This window comes from Danio rerio, chromosome 1 (genome assembly GCF_049306965.1).
Source record: "Danio rerio strain Tuebingen ecotype United States chromosome 1, GRCz12tu, whole genome shotgun sequence".
Taxonomy (NCBI): Eukaryota; Metazoa; Chordata; class Actinopteri; order Cypriniformes; family Danionidae; genus Danio; species Danio rerio.
The window spans coordinates 58,652,352-58,668,423 of record NC_133176.1 but is presented as its reverse complement, the minus strand read 5'-3'; the positions used below and the strand labels follow the sequence as shown (position 1 = coordinate 58,668,423).

The window sequence follows — 16,072 nt, the reverse complement described above, 5'->3', positions numbered from 1 at the left end:
TCGAATTTATTAAGCTTTGTTTTAGAATAGTGAAGTCTGTGCAATACTTTGTACTGAATAAGATGGTGTCTTAGATTTATAGAACATGAATAAACAGATGAAAGACAATATTTTTTTTTATCAAGTGTCAGTATATCTCGTTTATTGTTTTGACACTTAAAACATCTTCTCTTGCCCATTTATGGTCAATGACAAAACTAAAACCTGAGAAGTCCTTAGAAATATGTCACTAAAGGATTTCTGTTATAAAAATATGAGAGATAATATTGGAATTAAATAATAAGCAATGCTAACAAATATGAATTTTAATGGTATAAATGTATGAAAACCATAATTTTTAATCAGAAAAAAAATAATTGAAAGAAAAACTGCACATTGTTATCTGCACAAGAGTATTATATCACACGTTATTGTTTTGACACTTTAAAACAACTTATAAAAATGTTATAAAAAATTGACAGACAATATTACAGTTATTTAACAAGCAATGGTAACAAATGTGTACTATTATGGTAGAAATGTATGAAAGCCGTCATTTTTGATCAGGAAATATATATATAAAATAAAAACACATTATTATACACACTAGTGTCATTATATCACTTCTCTCGCCTATATATGGTCAATGACCAAACTAAAACCTGAAAAGTTCTTTGATATTGTGAAGGTAACGTTAGTGATTATTTTCTCAAGTTTGACATGAAATTCCGACATGTTTAACGTGACTTTTCTATTCGACACCATCACGCTGGTCCACATGTTCTGATGACCTCACAATGGCCCGACTGCAGCAGCGCCATCGTCGTGACGTCACCGCCCATCAGCCAATCAGCGCTCGAGTTCTGCGGCACTTCCTCGAGGCCGCGCGACCGAGCGGGAGCAGTGCGCGCGGGTCGGAAGTCTCATTCCGAGAGAAAAGAGAAAAACAGAAATAAAACAATAAAGCAACAACAAATAAACACTGTCAAAACTTTGCGAATATGGACCATCACACAACATAGCGATACACGGACTGATAAAGCAGCGTTAGGACTGATATATAAGCGCTCATAAGGCGGACTGAGGGGCGCCGGGGAAGAGTTATCCGTTAGCCGCTAAATGCTAACGCACGAGACTAACTCACTGATTTATGATTTGACTGATTTCAGTGGGATTTCTGAGATATAAACCGCACAATCTGAGGGATAGTAAACACAGGAGTGGACGTGCTGTTAGTGGGACGTGTGTTAGTGAGTTTAAAAAGGCGGTTTTAGCAGTTTTTTCGGCGGCCGCTAAAGTCGAGGCCTGCTGTATGAGGAGTTTTAGGTAGCAGTCAGGTAAACAACTCTGCTTTCCTGTGAAACCAGCTCTTTTACTCGTGTTAGGGCAGTAAAGTGGTTAAGATGTCGGCCCAGGCCCAGATGAGAGCCATGCTGGACCAGCTGATGGGGACTGGCAGAGATGGTAAGTGACTCTTTCATTCTCTTCAAATCGAAACTAAACTATTATTTAGATTTTTAGTGTGTTATTTTTGGACTTGTTGAATTATAATGAGGTAAAGTTGTTGTTATTATGATCGCATATTATGACTTTCTCCTTAATATTGTCATTTCTGAGAAGTATTATTTGCCAATTCTAAATAGGGAAATCATCTTAACCAGAGACTATCGAGGTAAAGTTGGTTCTTATGCTTTCTGCATTCGAATATAATTACTTCTAAATAGTAAAATCACATTAGCAGCTAATGACTAACGTTATTAAAGTACAGCATTATTGTTCAAAGTCAAATAAATGTGCTAGTTTTGTTTTTAAGTCACTGTTAAGGGTAGTCATACACATGCTATTTCAAACTGAATATTCAAAGTAGCTTGGTAAACACAATATAGGGACTGAGACACAAGTTGTCAATGCTTAAAAATGAACTTCAATTAATTGTGTACATGTTGATATTTGGGTAATTCGTTTGATAGATCTGTTAATGTCTAATATTTTGAATCATTTCATGTCACTGTAATCATTGAATTGATTGACAGAAATCATGTATGATTTTTTTTTCGTATCATGAATTTCTGTATTTAGCTATTTTCAATATTTTTGTTCATTTTCCCAGTAATGGGTTGCAGCTGAAAGGGCATCCGCTGCGTAAAACATGCTGGAATAGAGGTAATATTCAGAAATTCTCCTTAATATAATTTCAGAAAAGTATTCTTTGCAAATTCGAAATAGGGAAATCATATTAGCAACAAATGACTATCAAAGTAACTTACAACATTGTTCACAGTGAATTAGATAGTATCAAAGTAACATGGTGAACAATATAAAGACTGCTAAATGAACGAATGTGCGAATATAAAACCGACATTACCCCTATTATTCTGAATAAGTTGGTGGTTCATTCCGCTGTGGTGACCCCAGATTAAAAAAGGGATTAAACTGAAAAGAAAATGAATGAATGAGTTAATGAATGGTTTCTTCATGATTTAAACTTTAAATTCCATTCATTCTTGTTGGTTCTTATGATTGAATTGATTTTATAAAAATACAATCATAATTTGTACGATTTGTCTGGTATGATTTTATAATATATCAGTCTGGCTTAAATCTGTATTTCTTTTCACTTATTGAACTATGTTCATTGATATGTTATGTTGGGATGTTGTTGTTTGTGGTTAATTTTACTAATGTGAGTTCATGAGAATCATGATTAAGCCGCTTACTGTGATTGGAAAGGATGATGTCATAATTTCATGAATTTTTTTTTTATAACATATATTCCTGAAATCATTTTTGAATTGACATGAATATCATGATTATAGTTTTTTGTTGTTGTTGCCATGACTTTAGGGTTGTTGTTCTTTTTATTTGTTTATTTTAACTTTTTGACTGATCTGAAATGAATAACATACGTTTTGATGAGATTCATGGTTAATTTGGTTTCGACGAATAGATTATGATTCATATGCCAGGATGATAAATATGACTTGGTTGACGACTTGACATGACTTTAAGAGTCATGAGTTTTACAGTTTGGCTAGAATGATTTTATACCACTGATATATTATATTAAATTGAGATTTATAGAATAGTATTAATTTCAATTGAATTTAATCTCGATTAAATCGCAGGGGATGCCCTTCCAGCTGCAACCCATTACTGGGAAACATCCATACACACTCAATTACACAATTATATATATACCACATGTTTTTGGACTTGTGGGGGAAACGAAGCACCCAGCCAAGGGTCAAACAAGCGACCTTCTTGCTGTGAGGCGATTGTGCTATCCACTATGCCACCGTGCTGCCCTGATCTGACTAGATTGACAACAGAAAATATATGAAAAAAACAATAAAATCATATTGACATAACCTTAAAATTTATTTATTTCTTTTTTTACTAATATGATTTGATTCATATAATTTAACTGTAGTCTTTTCATTACTCTCAATATTTTGATGATTAGTTGACGGTTCATGCCGCTGTGGCGCTGTGAGACCAAGCCAAAGGGAAATGATTGAATGATTAAAATTTGATTATTATTATTGTTGTTAAATTATTCTATTTCAGTCAAATTTTGTTAGGATTTACTGTCCATTTTTCACATGATTTGTTTAATTGATTTGTTTTGTTGGTTTTTCTAGATTTGATACGATTCATTTTTTTAATACTCATATTTTGTGTCTGTTTTTTGTCAGGCGACACCATGCGTCAGAGGATCAAGTTCACAGATGAGCGTGTGTGTAAGAGTCACTTGCTGGAGTCCTGTCCGCACGATATACTGTCAGGAACTGTGAGTATCTCCTCTTTAAGGTCAGGGCTAGTCCTTATTAAAGCTGCCTGATAAATCAAAATGAGTAATCAAAACCTGGATTTGTCATGCACATCTTGCCAGGGAAGCAGGCTCTGTTATCATTAGTAAATCTCACTTGAAGGCTAACTCCAAACACCCACAAAGAGGGAACCCAGGAAATCCACATAGGATTGCGTTATAAACAGAAGATTAAACTGCTTTTATTGATGCAGCATGACTGATAATCACATCATCTCATGGGAGGATTTATTTCAAACACTCGACTGAAGTTATGAAGTGAGATTGGAGCAGGAATATGTTATCGCTTGTGGTACTTTACATGCAGCATTTACTAAACTGAGCCGTAGTTCACACAGAATGATTATTTGAATGCTGAATGATTATCTTGATTTCATTTTAAGTCGTCTGTGATTATGAACGGGATATTGTGATTTCGCAATAAATGCTGCTCCATCTGAAAGCACCTGCTAGAGATTTACTAAAGAGCCGGCTTTACTGACAATGCGCATTAAATAGTTTTGATTACTCTTGCAGACCTTGTCTTCATTTCTTTGCTGCTATAACTTTGCTCATCCAAAACCTGTTTGATGATCATTGCTCTTCATTTACATTCACATTACGATCTCCAGAGTTTTAAAAGCAGTCTGTAATCCACTATGTTTGTGTGTTTGCGCAGCGCATGGATCTGGGAGAGTGTGTGAAGATTCACGATCTGGCTCTGAGAGCGGATTATGAGATCGCATCTAAACAGCAGGAGTTTTTCTTTGAGCTGGATGTGAGTTTGAACTTTTTTGTTTTTTGTTTACATCTTTGGATGGGCATTTTGATAAATGTTTTGTTTGTATTTTTGTATTACGTTGCATGTCCACCTCAGATATTCAGCCTGACTTTAAATGTCAATATTGCAACAAAAAACATATAGTTGTGGATTGCCCTATCTTTTTATTTTATTAGACAATAATTTTTATCTAAAGAGACTTTAAAAGAAATATTTGTAAATGTGAATTCTAGATTTTTTCTTTATCAAAAGTAAACCTAAACTATTAAAAAATATATAAAATAATAAAAAATTCAACAGGAGAGCTAATAATTCTGGCCTCAACTGTAATTGTGTGCTCTGTATTGTCTCATTATAATATTTCACATACTATTATTATTATTATTTTGGAAAACATGTCATATTTTGAGTAGAACTGTATTAACTGTATTAGTCCTGCCCTCTAAAAATCCACCTTATTGTCTAATGTTGCCCTTAATGTGGGAAAAGGGATTGTCCACCACTGTTCTTATAGTATTAAATGTGTGTAAACGTCTGATGGTGATGTTTTTTTTCTTAAGGCTGCTGAGCATCTTCAGTCCTTTATCGCAGACTGTGACCGAAGAACCGAACTGGCCAAAAAACGACTGGCAGAAACGCAGGAAGAGATCAGCGCTGAAGTCGCCGCAAAGGTAGAAAACGGCTCATCTGAAGTTTCAAATGCTTCTCATTCATGTGTTTTTTCACTTTCATGTTGCAGTTTCACACACCTGCTGATTTTCAGAGAATAGCAAGCAGAGTTACGGTTTACAGCTATGATATCTCATGGTTCAATTCAAAACAATATTTATTAATAGAGCACATTTAAAAACAACCAAGGTTGACCAAAGTGCTGTACATAAGAGTGCTAAAAACAGAGAAGCAGAATATAAAAGAAACATTTAACAGATAAGAGCAATAATACAGCGATCAAGGAGTATTAAAAGCGAGAGAAAATAGATAGGTCTTTAAAACAGACTTAAACACAGAGATGGAGGGGGAAAGTCTAATGTGAATCGGTAGACTGCTCCAGAGTGCAGGACCAGCAACAGCAAATGCTCGATCACCTCGTTTTTTAAGGCATGTTCTGGGCACGGTGAGTAAGTTGAGATCGTAAGATCTTAATGATCGAGAGAGGGTATATGGACAAAGCAAGTCAGTAAGATACTGAGGAGCAAGATTATTGACGGCTTTGTAGACGAATAATACAATTTTAAAATCAATTCTGTATTTAATGGGTAACCAGTGAAGTGCAGCTAATATTGGAGTAGTCTATAGCTGCTGCATTTTGAACCAGCTGCAGACGCGAGAGAGAAGACTGAGAAATACCAAATTAAAGAGCGTTACAGTAATCTAGACGTGTTGTTATGAAGGCATGAATCACCTCTTAAAAATTTTTCTGGGATAAAAATGGCTTGACTTTAGCCAGTTGTCGGAGGTGGTAAAAGCAGGATTTATTGACAGTTCTGATCTGTTTGTCAAATTTTAAGTTTTCGTCAAACATAACACCTAGATTTCTTACACACTGGGTAATATGCGGGGCCAAGGATCCCACATTGACATCTAACAGAGGATTTTCTTTGTGCCCAAATAAAATTACGTCAGTTTTTTTTTTTTTTTAATTTAAATGTAAAAATTTGCTTGAAAGCCGAAGTTTAATCTCCTCTAAGCAAGCCAGGAGTGACTTTATACATATTAAAAAAAGCCAGTATCCACTTCAATGAGTTTATACATATTAAAAATGTATTTGGCCTTTATCATCAATGCTGTGTGTTTACTGTTGTCATCATCTGACTGTTTGCCAGTGTGTTGATCTGTTTTTATTATTGTTTTGGATGTTTTGCTTGTTTTGTTAGGTTGTTTTTTCATGTGTGTGTGTTCACTGCTGTGTTCCTCTGTTGTTCAGGCGGAGCGCGTGCACGAGCTGAACGAGGAGATCGGGAAGCTGCTGGCGCGTGCAGAGCAGCTAGGCGGCGAGGGGAACGTGGACGAGGCCCAACAGGTGCTGGAGAAGGTGGAGAAGACACGCACTCTGAAGAAAGAGGCAGAGGTCAGTGAGGGGTCAGAGGTCACAGAGCAGCTGCAAATGTTGTGCTTTTTTTTACTGTGTATGGTTTTCTTTATTACATATAAAACTATTTTATATTCTTATTTTCTATGGCTGTTTTTAAATATACTTTTTAGAAACATATAACCAGTATATTATAGATACAGTTAAAGTCAAAATAATTAGGCCTTTATTTAAATAATTCAAAGCGCTACTTCAACTGTATATGCTTTATTTTATTTATTCATGTCTAAGGTTTTTCTATTACGTTATTATCTCTTTGTTATTCCATAATTAATTTAGTTATAATTTAATCTCCATTTTTTCCATATACAGGCAGTCCTATAAACCTTTCACTGCATGTTGTACTGTGTATGACTGTGTATGTGGTTAATAAAATTAGAGAACTGAATCACTTGTAGTTCACCCTTTATTATCTGAAGTGATTTGTTTTGGTTATTTTGAATGGAAACTTCTCAAACAGGAAGTTGACACCCATAATATACAATGCAGTAGTCAAAGGTGGATATAAAGCACTTATAATTGCAGTATTACAGTTTTAAATATATATTTATATTTACTTTATATATTACTTTATATTTCAGGACATCTACCGCAACTCCATGCCTGCGTCCAGTTTCCAGCAGCAGAAGTTGCGTGTGTGTGAGGTGTGCTCTGCTTACCTCGGCCTCCACGATAATGACCGCAGACTCGCAGATCATTTCGGAGGAAAACTGCATATAGGCTTCATCGAAATCCGAGAAAAACTTGAAAAACTGAGGGTAAGACTGCAGCACATGCATCATATCATGCTTTTTTTTCTCTTATTGCACTTCAGTAACAACCTCTGACACATTTTTAAAAATACATATATTATTTCTGTATACATTTATACGAGTCTACATAGATAAATGTATTTGAGTTTACATGATATGTAGGCCCAGACAGAAACTGTGGACGTTTCTTGCCATTTCTGAGCAAGAAACTTTTTTTTTTTTTTTTTTAATTTTGTAAAAAATCTGCAGATTTATGTTGAATGATTTTTTTGGGAGAATCTAACTACGAACGTAATATATTAAATAAAGAAAGACCCTTCTAAATTTTATTTAATGTTTGCGATGCAAATCCAATTAAAGCCACTTATTTGGTTAACAAAGCAAGTCTCTCATGTAATATATCTAATAAAAGACAGATAATATTGCTACATAAACTGTATTGTAAATAAATAATATGAACATTTTCATATTAGTCAATAGTACTACAGAAAATAATTTAAAACTGAATAAATATAATTTACACAAGTAAATAAATAGTCTCAGCGATGGGCTAAAATGTGCAGATTCTGTGTGGGCCTAATGTAATGTATGTCTGTATGTTGTGTTTTACTTGTCTATTGTTGATCTGTGTGCACTATTTTGTTATGTCATGATTATTAGGAGTAATGCAACATCAATCCTCTTTGTAGCTGCTGTTACATGGTCTGGTTGACATTAAAGTTCACTTTGACATGAAGTTGATCGTGACAAAAATCTATCTTTTAGCAATATATATATATATATAACAAAACCGTATCATTTGTGTAAATTCAATCAGTTGTTAGTGCTGGGCAAAAGTTAAGTGCAGTTAGTCACATCCAAATTAAAAATTTGTTTTGACGTAACATATTTGTATTATTATTAAAAAAACTATACAAAACAATTTTGTTACATATATATTTAAATTTATGTATAATTTATATCATATACACATGCATTTTATGTCTAAATATACATTAACAATTTCTCAAATATATGCATGCATGTGTGTATGTATTTATACAAAATAAATATACAAAGTGCGCACACTTAAATTATGTCAAAACCAGCTCATCTACCATAACCCCACACTTTGGAAGACAAATGTTGCCAGGTATGCTGTTACTCATGTTTCTGTTTGCATCTTCATAATGGCATGTAATATTGCACTTAAATTAATTATGAACAAGTATAACCTTGTGTTTTATGACACCAAAACAAACAACAGAGCATTATCTGGAATGATAAGGTGCATCCCAAATCGCATATGAATGCACTATTGTAGTATAAATAATGTCAGTTGTGCAATGTGAGTGAGTTGATTATGCTGCCTTCTGATGGTGGATGTGATTATACTCATGGCAGCTACTATATAATAGTTTGGTAATTTATTTGAGTAATTTGGCCACCTTCAAATTGCATCTGGGTAACTATTTAAATTTTCTGGTTAGTAAAAAAAAAAAAAAAAAAAAAGTGTCATTCATTCATTTCTTAAAATTCTTATACTATGCGGTCTGTTGAGTGTGTAAATGCATAAGTACACAGTGCATTAGTGTATAGTGTGCCAGAAATAGTATATATATATATATATATATATATATATATATATATATATATATATATATATATATATAGTCACGTTGCACAGCTGTAATTCAGCTTGTGATGGATGATCTGTTGTTGTTTCCAGAAAGCTGTGACGGAGAAGCAGGAGCGTATGCGCACGAAGAGGAGAGAGGAGCGCGACCGAGAGGAGGAGCGAGCCCGAGAGTGGGAGATGGAGAGAGAGAGGGAACGAGAGAGAGAGCGGGAGAGAGAGAGAGAACGAGAAAGGGAGAGAGAGAGGGACAGAGAGAGAGACCGCAGGAGGTGCGTTTGGTTTATTCTCATGACGTTTCTGAATGCTGGTAATGTGGTGGACAGCAGTACAGTCAGCAGCATTTCTGTAGTGCAGCAAAACCATCATAGTTGTGCTGAAACTATTGATTAACACCCATTTTTGTCTTGGAACTTTTTTACAATTATCTCTTAGGGGTTTTACCGTCATTTGTATAGGACAGTAAACATTTGACAGACAGGAAAGTGTGGGGAGCAGAGTAAGGGGAAGGATTGTCAAAGGACCTAACTCGAGTCTAACTCGGGTCGCCGTGAGCAGCTCGGTTCTGTGTTGACGCACTAACCACTAAACTGTTGGCCCAGACTGTCTCAGAACAATTTTTAATTACTTTTTTGATTTACTTCAAATTTGTATTACTGTAGTGTAAATTTTTCTGAAATTAAAATTTATATAATTTATAAATATTTGTAAATATAAATTGATTCTCCAGTTGTGTAATTTAATTAAATGTGGAGTTGATTGTGTTTAGTGTTACTATTTAAATTAATAAGAACTTTTTTTGTGATGATATAATGTTATAATAATTTTAATTATAATTAAATATGTATTTTGCTATGCTAATATAAATAATTATATGTATAAAATATAATATAAAATAATTTTTTTTTTTTAATTATTGGATTTATTTTAAATTATTTTATCCATTCATTATATATATATATATATATATATATATATATATTTTTTTTTTTTTTTTTTTTTTTTTTTTTTTTAAATCTACTTCTTAACATTAACAAATGCAACTGGTGTTTTTAAAAATTACATTTAGAAATTGTAGTTGACGTCACCTCATACTTTTGTTTCTCATCAAATCTCCTGACGAATTTAATGCTCTTGTGTATCTCATGTCGCACCCCCTTCAAGGCACTATTGCTAAATATACTTCAACTCAACCACTTTCCCTGGCAGAGCTGTGATGAAATGAAATGCTATTGGCTGTTTTAAAAAGGGGAGGAGCTATTCTATTCCCCTCCCCCTCTCTCACGTTCGGTGTGATCAAACATGATTTCATTTATTCATTTTCCTTCAGCTTAGTCCCTTTATTTATTAGAGGTCGCCACAGTGGAATGATCCGCCAACTTATCCAGCATATGTTTTGCATAGGTTTTTGGGAAACACCCATACACTCTCACATTCAAACACTCACACACTACAGCCAATTTAGTTCATCAATTCCACTATAGCTTATGTGTTTGGACTGTGTGGGAAAACCGGAGCACCCAGAGGAAACCCACGCCAACATGGGGAGAACATTCAAACTCCACACAGAAATGCCAACTGGCATAGCCAGCACTCAAACCAGCGACCTTCTTGCTGTGAGGCGACAGTGCTAACCACTGAGCCACTGTGTCGCCCCCAAACATGATTTCAAAGACATTCAAATGACAGAAGCATCATGATATTTAGTGTTTGTCTTCTTTGCTGTGTCCGCAGGTCCAGATCCAGGAGTGGAGAACGCTATCGGTGAGCGTCCGCTTTATTTAGCCTAACGTCTCTCTCTCTCTCTCTCTCTCTCTCTTAGCTAAGCAGTGTTTATATTGATGTGTGTTTGTGTTTCTCAGGGAAGGAGGAAGCTCGTCTTCTCATCGCTCTCGCCGTCATCGTGAGGATGGAGAGAGAGAACGGGAGCGAGAGAGAAAACACAGACACAAAGATCGCCATCGCTCTCGCTCTCATTCACACAGGAGCAAGAGGAAGAGGTGCGGGAACACTTTCACTTCTGTTTAATAACCAGTGTTAACAACAACATGTTTAATGCTCATAATACAACATAATGCTTATAATATTATGTAATATAATGCTATACAGTGAAACACTGTCAGTTCTGTTTAAAAACCAGGTAACAGCAACAACAAATACTTTAATAAATGCATTGCTCTTTGTTAATTAATGCATCAACTTAACTATTTTAAAAAAATAACTATTAACTGTTAGTAGCATCACCAATACAGTTAAATATAGTATCATGTAATATAACTCTCATAGTTTAATATATATATATATATATATATATATATATATATATATATATATATATATATATATATATACATACATATAATGCCCATAATATAATTCTTTTAATATAAAAGAATATAATATAATGCTCAAAATAAAATATTTAATATTATATATAATAATTATATAATATTCATTTATATAATGTAACATATTGCTTATAATATAATCCTCATAATATTATAATATATAGAGTCAACAAGGAACTGGAAATATTCCTCAGAGATTTTGCTCCATATTGACATGATAGCATCACGCAGTTGCTGCAGATTTGTCGGCTGCACATCAATGATGCGATTCTCCCGTTGCACCACATCCCAAAGGTGCTCTGTTGGATTGAGGTCTGGTGACTGTGGAGGCCATTTGAGTTCAGTGAACTCATTGTCATGTTCAAGAAACCAGTCTGAGATGATTCATGCTTAATGATATGGTGCGTTGTCCTGCTGGAAGCAGCCATCAGAAGACGGGTACACTGTGGTCATTAAGGGATGGACATGGTCAGCAGCAATACTCAGGTAGGCTGTGGCGTTGACACGATGCTCAGTTGGTACTAATGGACCCAAAGTGTGCCAAGAAAACATCCCCCACATCGTTACACCAACACCAGCCTGAACTGTTGATACAAGGCAGGATGGATCCATGCTTTTATGATGTTGATGCCAAAATCTGACCCACCCATCTGAATGTGGCAGCAGAAATAGACTCATCAGAGCAGGCGACGTTTCTCCAATCTTCTATTGTCCAGTTTTGGTGAGTCTGTGTGAATTGTAGCCTCAGTTTCCTGTTCTTACCTGACAGGAGCGGCACCCGGTGTGGTCTTCTGCTGCTGTAGCCCATCCGTCTCAAGGTTGGATGTGTTGTGTGTTCAGAGATGCTCTTCTGCAGACCTCGGTTGTATCGAGTGCTTATTTGAGTTACTGTTGCCTTTCTGTCAGCTGGAACCAGTCTGGCCATTCTCCTCTGACCTCTGGCATCAACAAGGCATTTGCGCCCACAGAGCTGCCGCTCTCTGGATATTTTCTCTATATAGGACTGTTCTCCGTATACCTAGAGATGGTTGTGCATGAAAATCCCAGTAGATCAGCAGTTTCTGAAATACTCAGAGCAGCAACCAAGTGCCACATTCAAAGTCACTTGAATCACCTTTCTGCCCCATCCTGATGCTCCGTTTGACCTGCAGCAGATCGTCTCGACCACGTCTTGACCTAAATGCATTGATCCCATGTGACTGGCTGATTAGAAATTTGCGTTAACAAGCAGTTGGACAGGTGTACCTAATAAAGTGGCCGGTGACTGTGCAATGTAATGCTCACTGTTTCTCCCGCTCCTCCAGGTCTTCCCACACCAGAGATCAGGAGCGTCCGCCGTCCGAGGAGCTGTGGAGGGAGAGCTGCGCTGTGGAGGAGCGGTGGCGGGACGACGGCCGGCGGGACACAGAGAGAGAGAGATCGCCCAGCACCGAGCTGAGCCGCATGAGGGAGCGCGAGCGGTCTGTGTCTCTGGAGAGAGAACAGAGATCCAGCTCTGAGGAGAGAGAGTCTGGAGAGATCTAAAACACCGCCGTCTGAAAACACATGATGCAGAGAGAGAGAGAGAGAGAGAGAGAGAGAGAGAGTGTGTGTGTGTGTGTGTGAGTGAGAGTCTTGAGAAATCTAGAACACACCCGTCTGAAAACATATGATGCATGATGCAGAGAGAGAGTCTGGAGAGATCTAGATCAGTGTTTCTCAACCACGTTCCTGAAGGAGCACCAGCTCTGCACATTTCCATGTCTCCTTAACCAAACACAGCTGATTCAGATCATCAGCTCATTAACAGAGACTGAAAGAGCAGTAATGGCCGTGACGGACAAAGGAGACATCCAAAACATGCAGTGCTGGTGGTGTTCCAGGACAGAGGTCGAGAAACACTGATCTACAACACAACCGACTGAAATCACATGATTCAGAGAGAGTGTGTGTGTGTGTGTGTGTGTGTGTGTGTGTGTGTGTGTGTGTGTGTGTGTGTGTGTGTGTGTGTGTGTGTGTGTGTGTGTGTGTTCTATCTATCAGAGAGAGAGAGAGAGTCTGGAGAAGTCTAGAAAAACATCTGATTACAATCAGATCCTGATGGCCAGTGAATGCAGAGAGTGTGTGTGTGAGAGGTATGTGTGTGTGCATGTGTGAGGGAATGTGTTTAGGAGTGTATGTAGCATGCTAGTGTGTGCATTTATAAGTGCATGTGTGGTCGCCCCTGTATGTGAGTGTATGTGAAAGTGTGTGTGTGTGTGTGTGTTTGTTTCAGAAAGAGAGAGTCTGGAGAAGTCTAGAACAACATGATCAGAATCAGATCCTGATGGCCAGTGAGCGCAGAGAGAGTGTGTGTGTGTGTGTGTAAGCGTGTGTGTGTGTGTGCACGCATGAGAGAATGTGTGTAAAAGTGTATGTGGCTGTGCTTGTGTGTGCATGTAAGTTTGGGTGGTCGCCCTTGTGTGTGAGTGTTTGTAGGAGTGTGTGTGCATGAATGTGCAAACAATTTTTTGCTCGTGTGAAGAAGTCTAGAACAACAACTGATCACAATCCGATCATCCTGATGTCCAGTGAATGCAGAGAGAGTGTGTGTGAGCGTCCTTGAGTGTGCATGCGGGAAAGAATGTGTGTAAGAGTGTATGTACGCATGCATGTGTTTTTGCCCTTGTTTGTAAGTGGTTGTAAGAGTGAGTGTGTGTATAAGTGTGCAAACAATTGCTTGTGTGTGCGTGCGTGCGTGTGCGTGCGCGTGTGTGTGTGTGTGTGTGTCTCAGAGAGAGAGAGTCTGAAGAAGTCTAGAACAACATCTGATCACACTCTGATCCTGATGGCCAGTGAATGCAGTGTGCAAGTGTGTATGTGTGGTCGCCCTTTGTATGCAAGTGTGTGAGAGTGTGTGTGTGTGTGAGAGAGTGAGAGCTGCATCATTATTTGACCCTCAGACAGTCGGAGTTGCTCTGATCTTCTCTGCAAACCAAAAGAACAGCTGAGGGAGGGAAGGGAGCGAGCGCGTTTAGACGTAGTTCAATTTTTTATGTTGCAAAGAAAATAAAATAAGAGCAGGCGGAGGAAGAAAAGCCCTGCGGGATATAAAACCACCACTGAAGAAGTCTTGTTCATCATTTTACAACTGCTTATTATTATTTTCCTTTTTTATTAAAGCTCTTTGAATGACTGATTTGACGTGGAGATTGTTATTTTGCTCTTCTCTGTTCTGCTGATTTCATTTCACCTGTAAACCTGGATTAAAATGTGATTTCTTTTCCTTCCTCCTACAAAAACCGCACCAGTGTCTGCACACACGAGCCTCCGCACGCGTCTCTGACTGGGTTGTTACATGGTTTCTGACGGTACGTGATGTGTGCGGAGCTCCTCTTTGGATCACTCTTTGGTTTTGCGGTGTTGAGCGGTTGTCTTGAAAACTTCATCTTGCCTTGTCATTCATGCTATGAAACAATAAATCTGTTGCTTTCATTGTTTGAAGTGTTTCGGGGCTGCTTCTTTAAAGCAAGTCATGCATTTTTCTTTGGCTGAGTGCAGGGGTGTCCAAACTCAATCCTGGAGGGCTGGTGTCCTGGAGAGTTTAGCTCCAACCCTAATTAAACACACCTGAACCAGCTAATTAAGCTCTTACTATATATACTAGTACAGGAGTGGCCAACCCTGTTCCAGGAGAGCCACCTTCCTGCAAATTTTAGTTGCTACCCATATTAAACACACCTGAACCAATTAATTAGGACCTGAACACCACATGGTAATTACAGGCAGGTGTGTTTGATATGGGTTGCAACTGAAATCTGCAGGAAGGTGGCTCTCCAGGAACAGGGTTGGCCACTCCTGTACTAGAAACTTCCTGACAGGTGTGTTGAAGCAAGTTGGAGGTAAACCAGGGGTCATCAATCTCGTTCCTGGAGGTCCAGTGCCCTGCAGATTTTAGCTCCAACTTGCCTCAACACACCTGGCTGGGTGTTTCAAGTATGTCTAGTAATTAGCTTGTTCAGGTGTGTTTGATTAGGGTTGGAGCTGAAATCTGCAGGACACCGGCCCTCCAGGAACAAGTTTGGTGATCTCTGAATTTGGACACCCCTGTCCAAGTGCCTTTATTTATCAGGGGTCACCACAGTGGAATGAACCCTCAATTATTTCAGCATATGTTTTACACAGCAGATGCTCTTCCAGCTGCAAACCCAGTACTGGGAATCACCTATACACTCTCATTCATACACACACTCATACACTACAGCCAATTTAGTTAATTCCCCTACAGCACGTGTTTTGACTGTGGGGTAAACCGGAGCATTGTGTCGCTTCCCTTTTACGTTAATAGAAACACAAAGTACAACAAAAAGAAATATTTTGTTACTATTTTCTGTTCCCTTGATTGTTAGTTGTACAAATTGCCATAAAAATATATATAAACAAATAAATGAAAACATGAGGGTGTGCAGGACAAAACCTGCAAAAACAAAATAAATAAAACAATCAATAAATAAATACGCAAATATAAAAATGAGTAAAAAAATCCATATATCCCTGCAAAACCAAAACGATAAATAAATAAATGATTAAATAAATCCATAAATTCCTGCATAACTAAAACAATAAATAAATAATTAAATAAATCCCTGCATAACTAAAACAATAAATAAATGATTAAATAAATCCATAAATCCCTGCATAACTAAAACAATAAATAAATGATTAAATAAATCCATAAATCC

At 37.2% G+C, this 16,072-nt stretch overlaps 1 protein-coding gene across 2 annotated transcripts; it reads left to right on the top strand.

Moving 5' to 3' along the window:
• The first annotated feature begins 846 nt into the window (after positions 1–846).
• Positions 847–14,830, top strand: zgc:158803. 2 transcript variants are annotated; one of them, XR_012400875.1, is made up of 11 exons: positions 847–1,443; positions 3,675–3,769; positions 4,467–4,565; positions 5,129–5,239; positions 6,493–6,636; positions 7,239–7,415; positions 9,118–9,296; positions 10,759–10,788; positions 10,887–11,024; positions 12,677–13,330; positions 13,395–14,830. XR_012400875.1 is itself a non-coding variant. In NM_001089547.2 (10 exon segments), coding segments are annotated over 10 exon segments (1,254 nt in total). In that variant the 5' UTR covers positions 872–1,382; the 3' UTR covers positions 12,897–14,830.
• Positions 14,831–16,072: the final 1,242 nt, after the last annotated feature.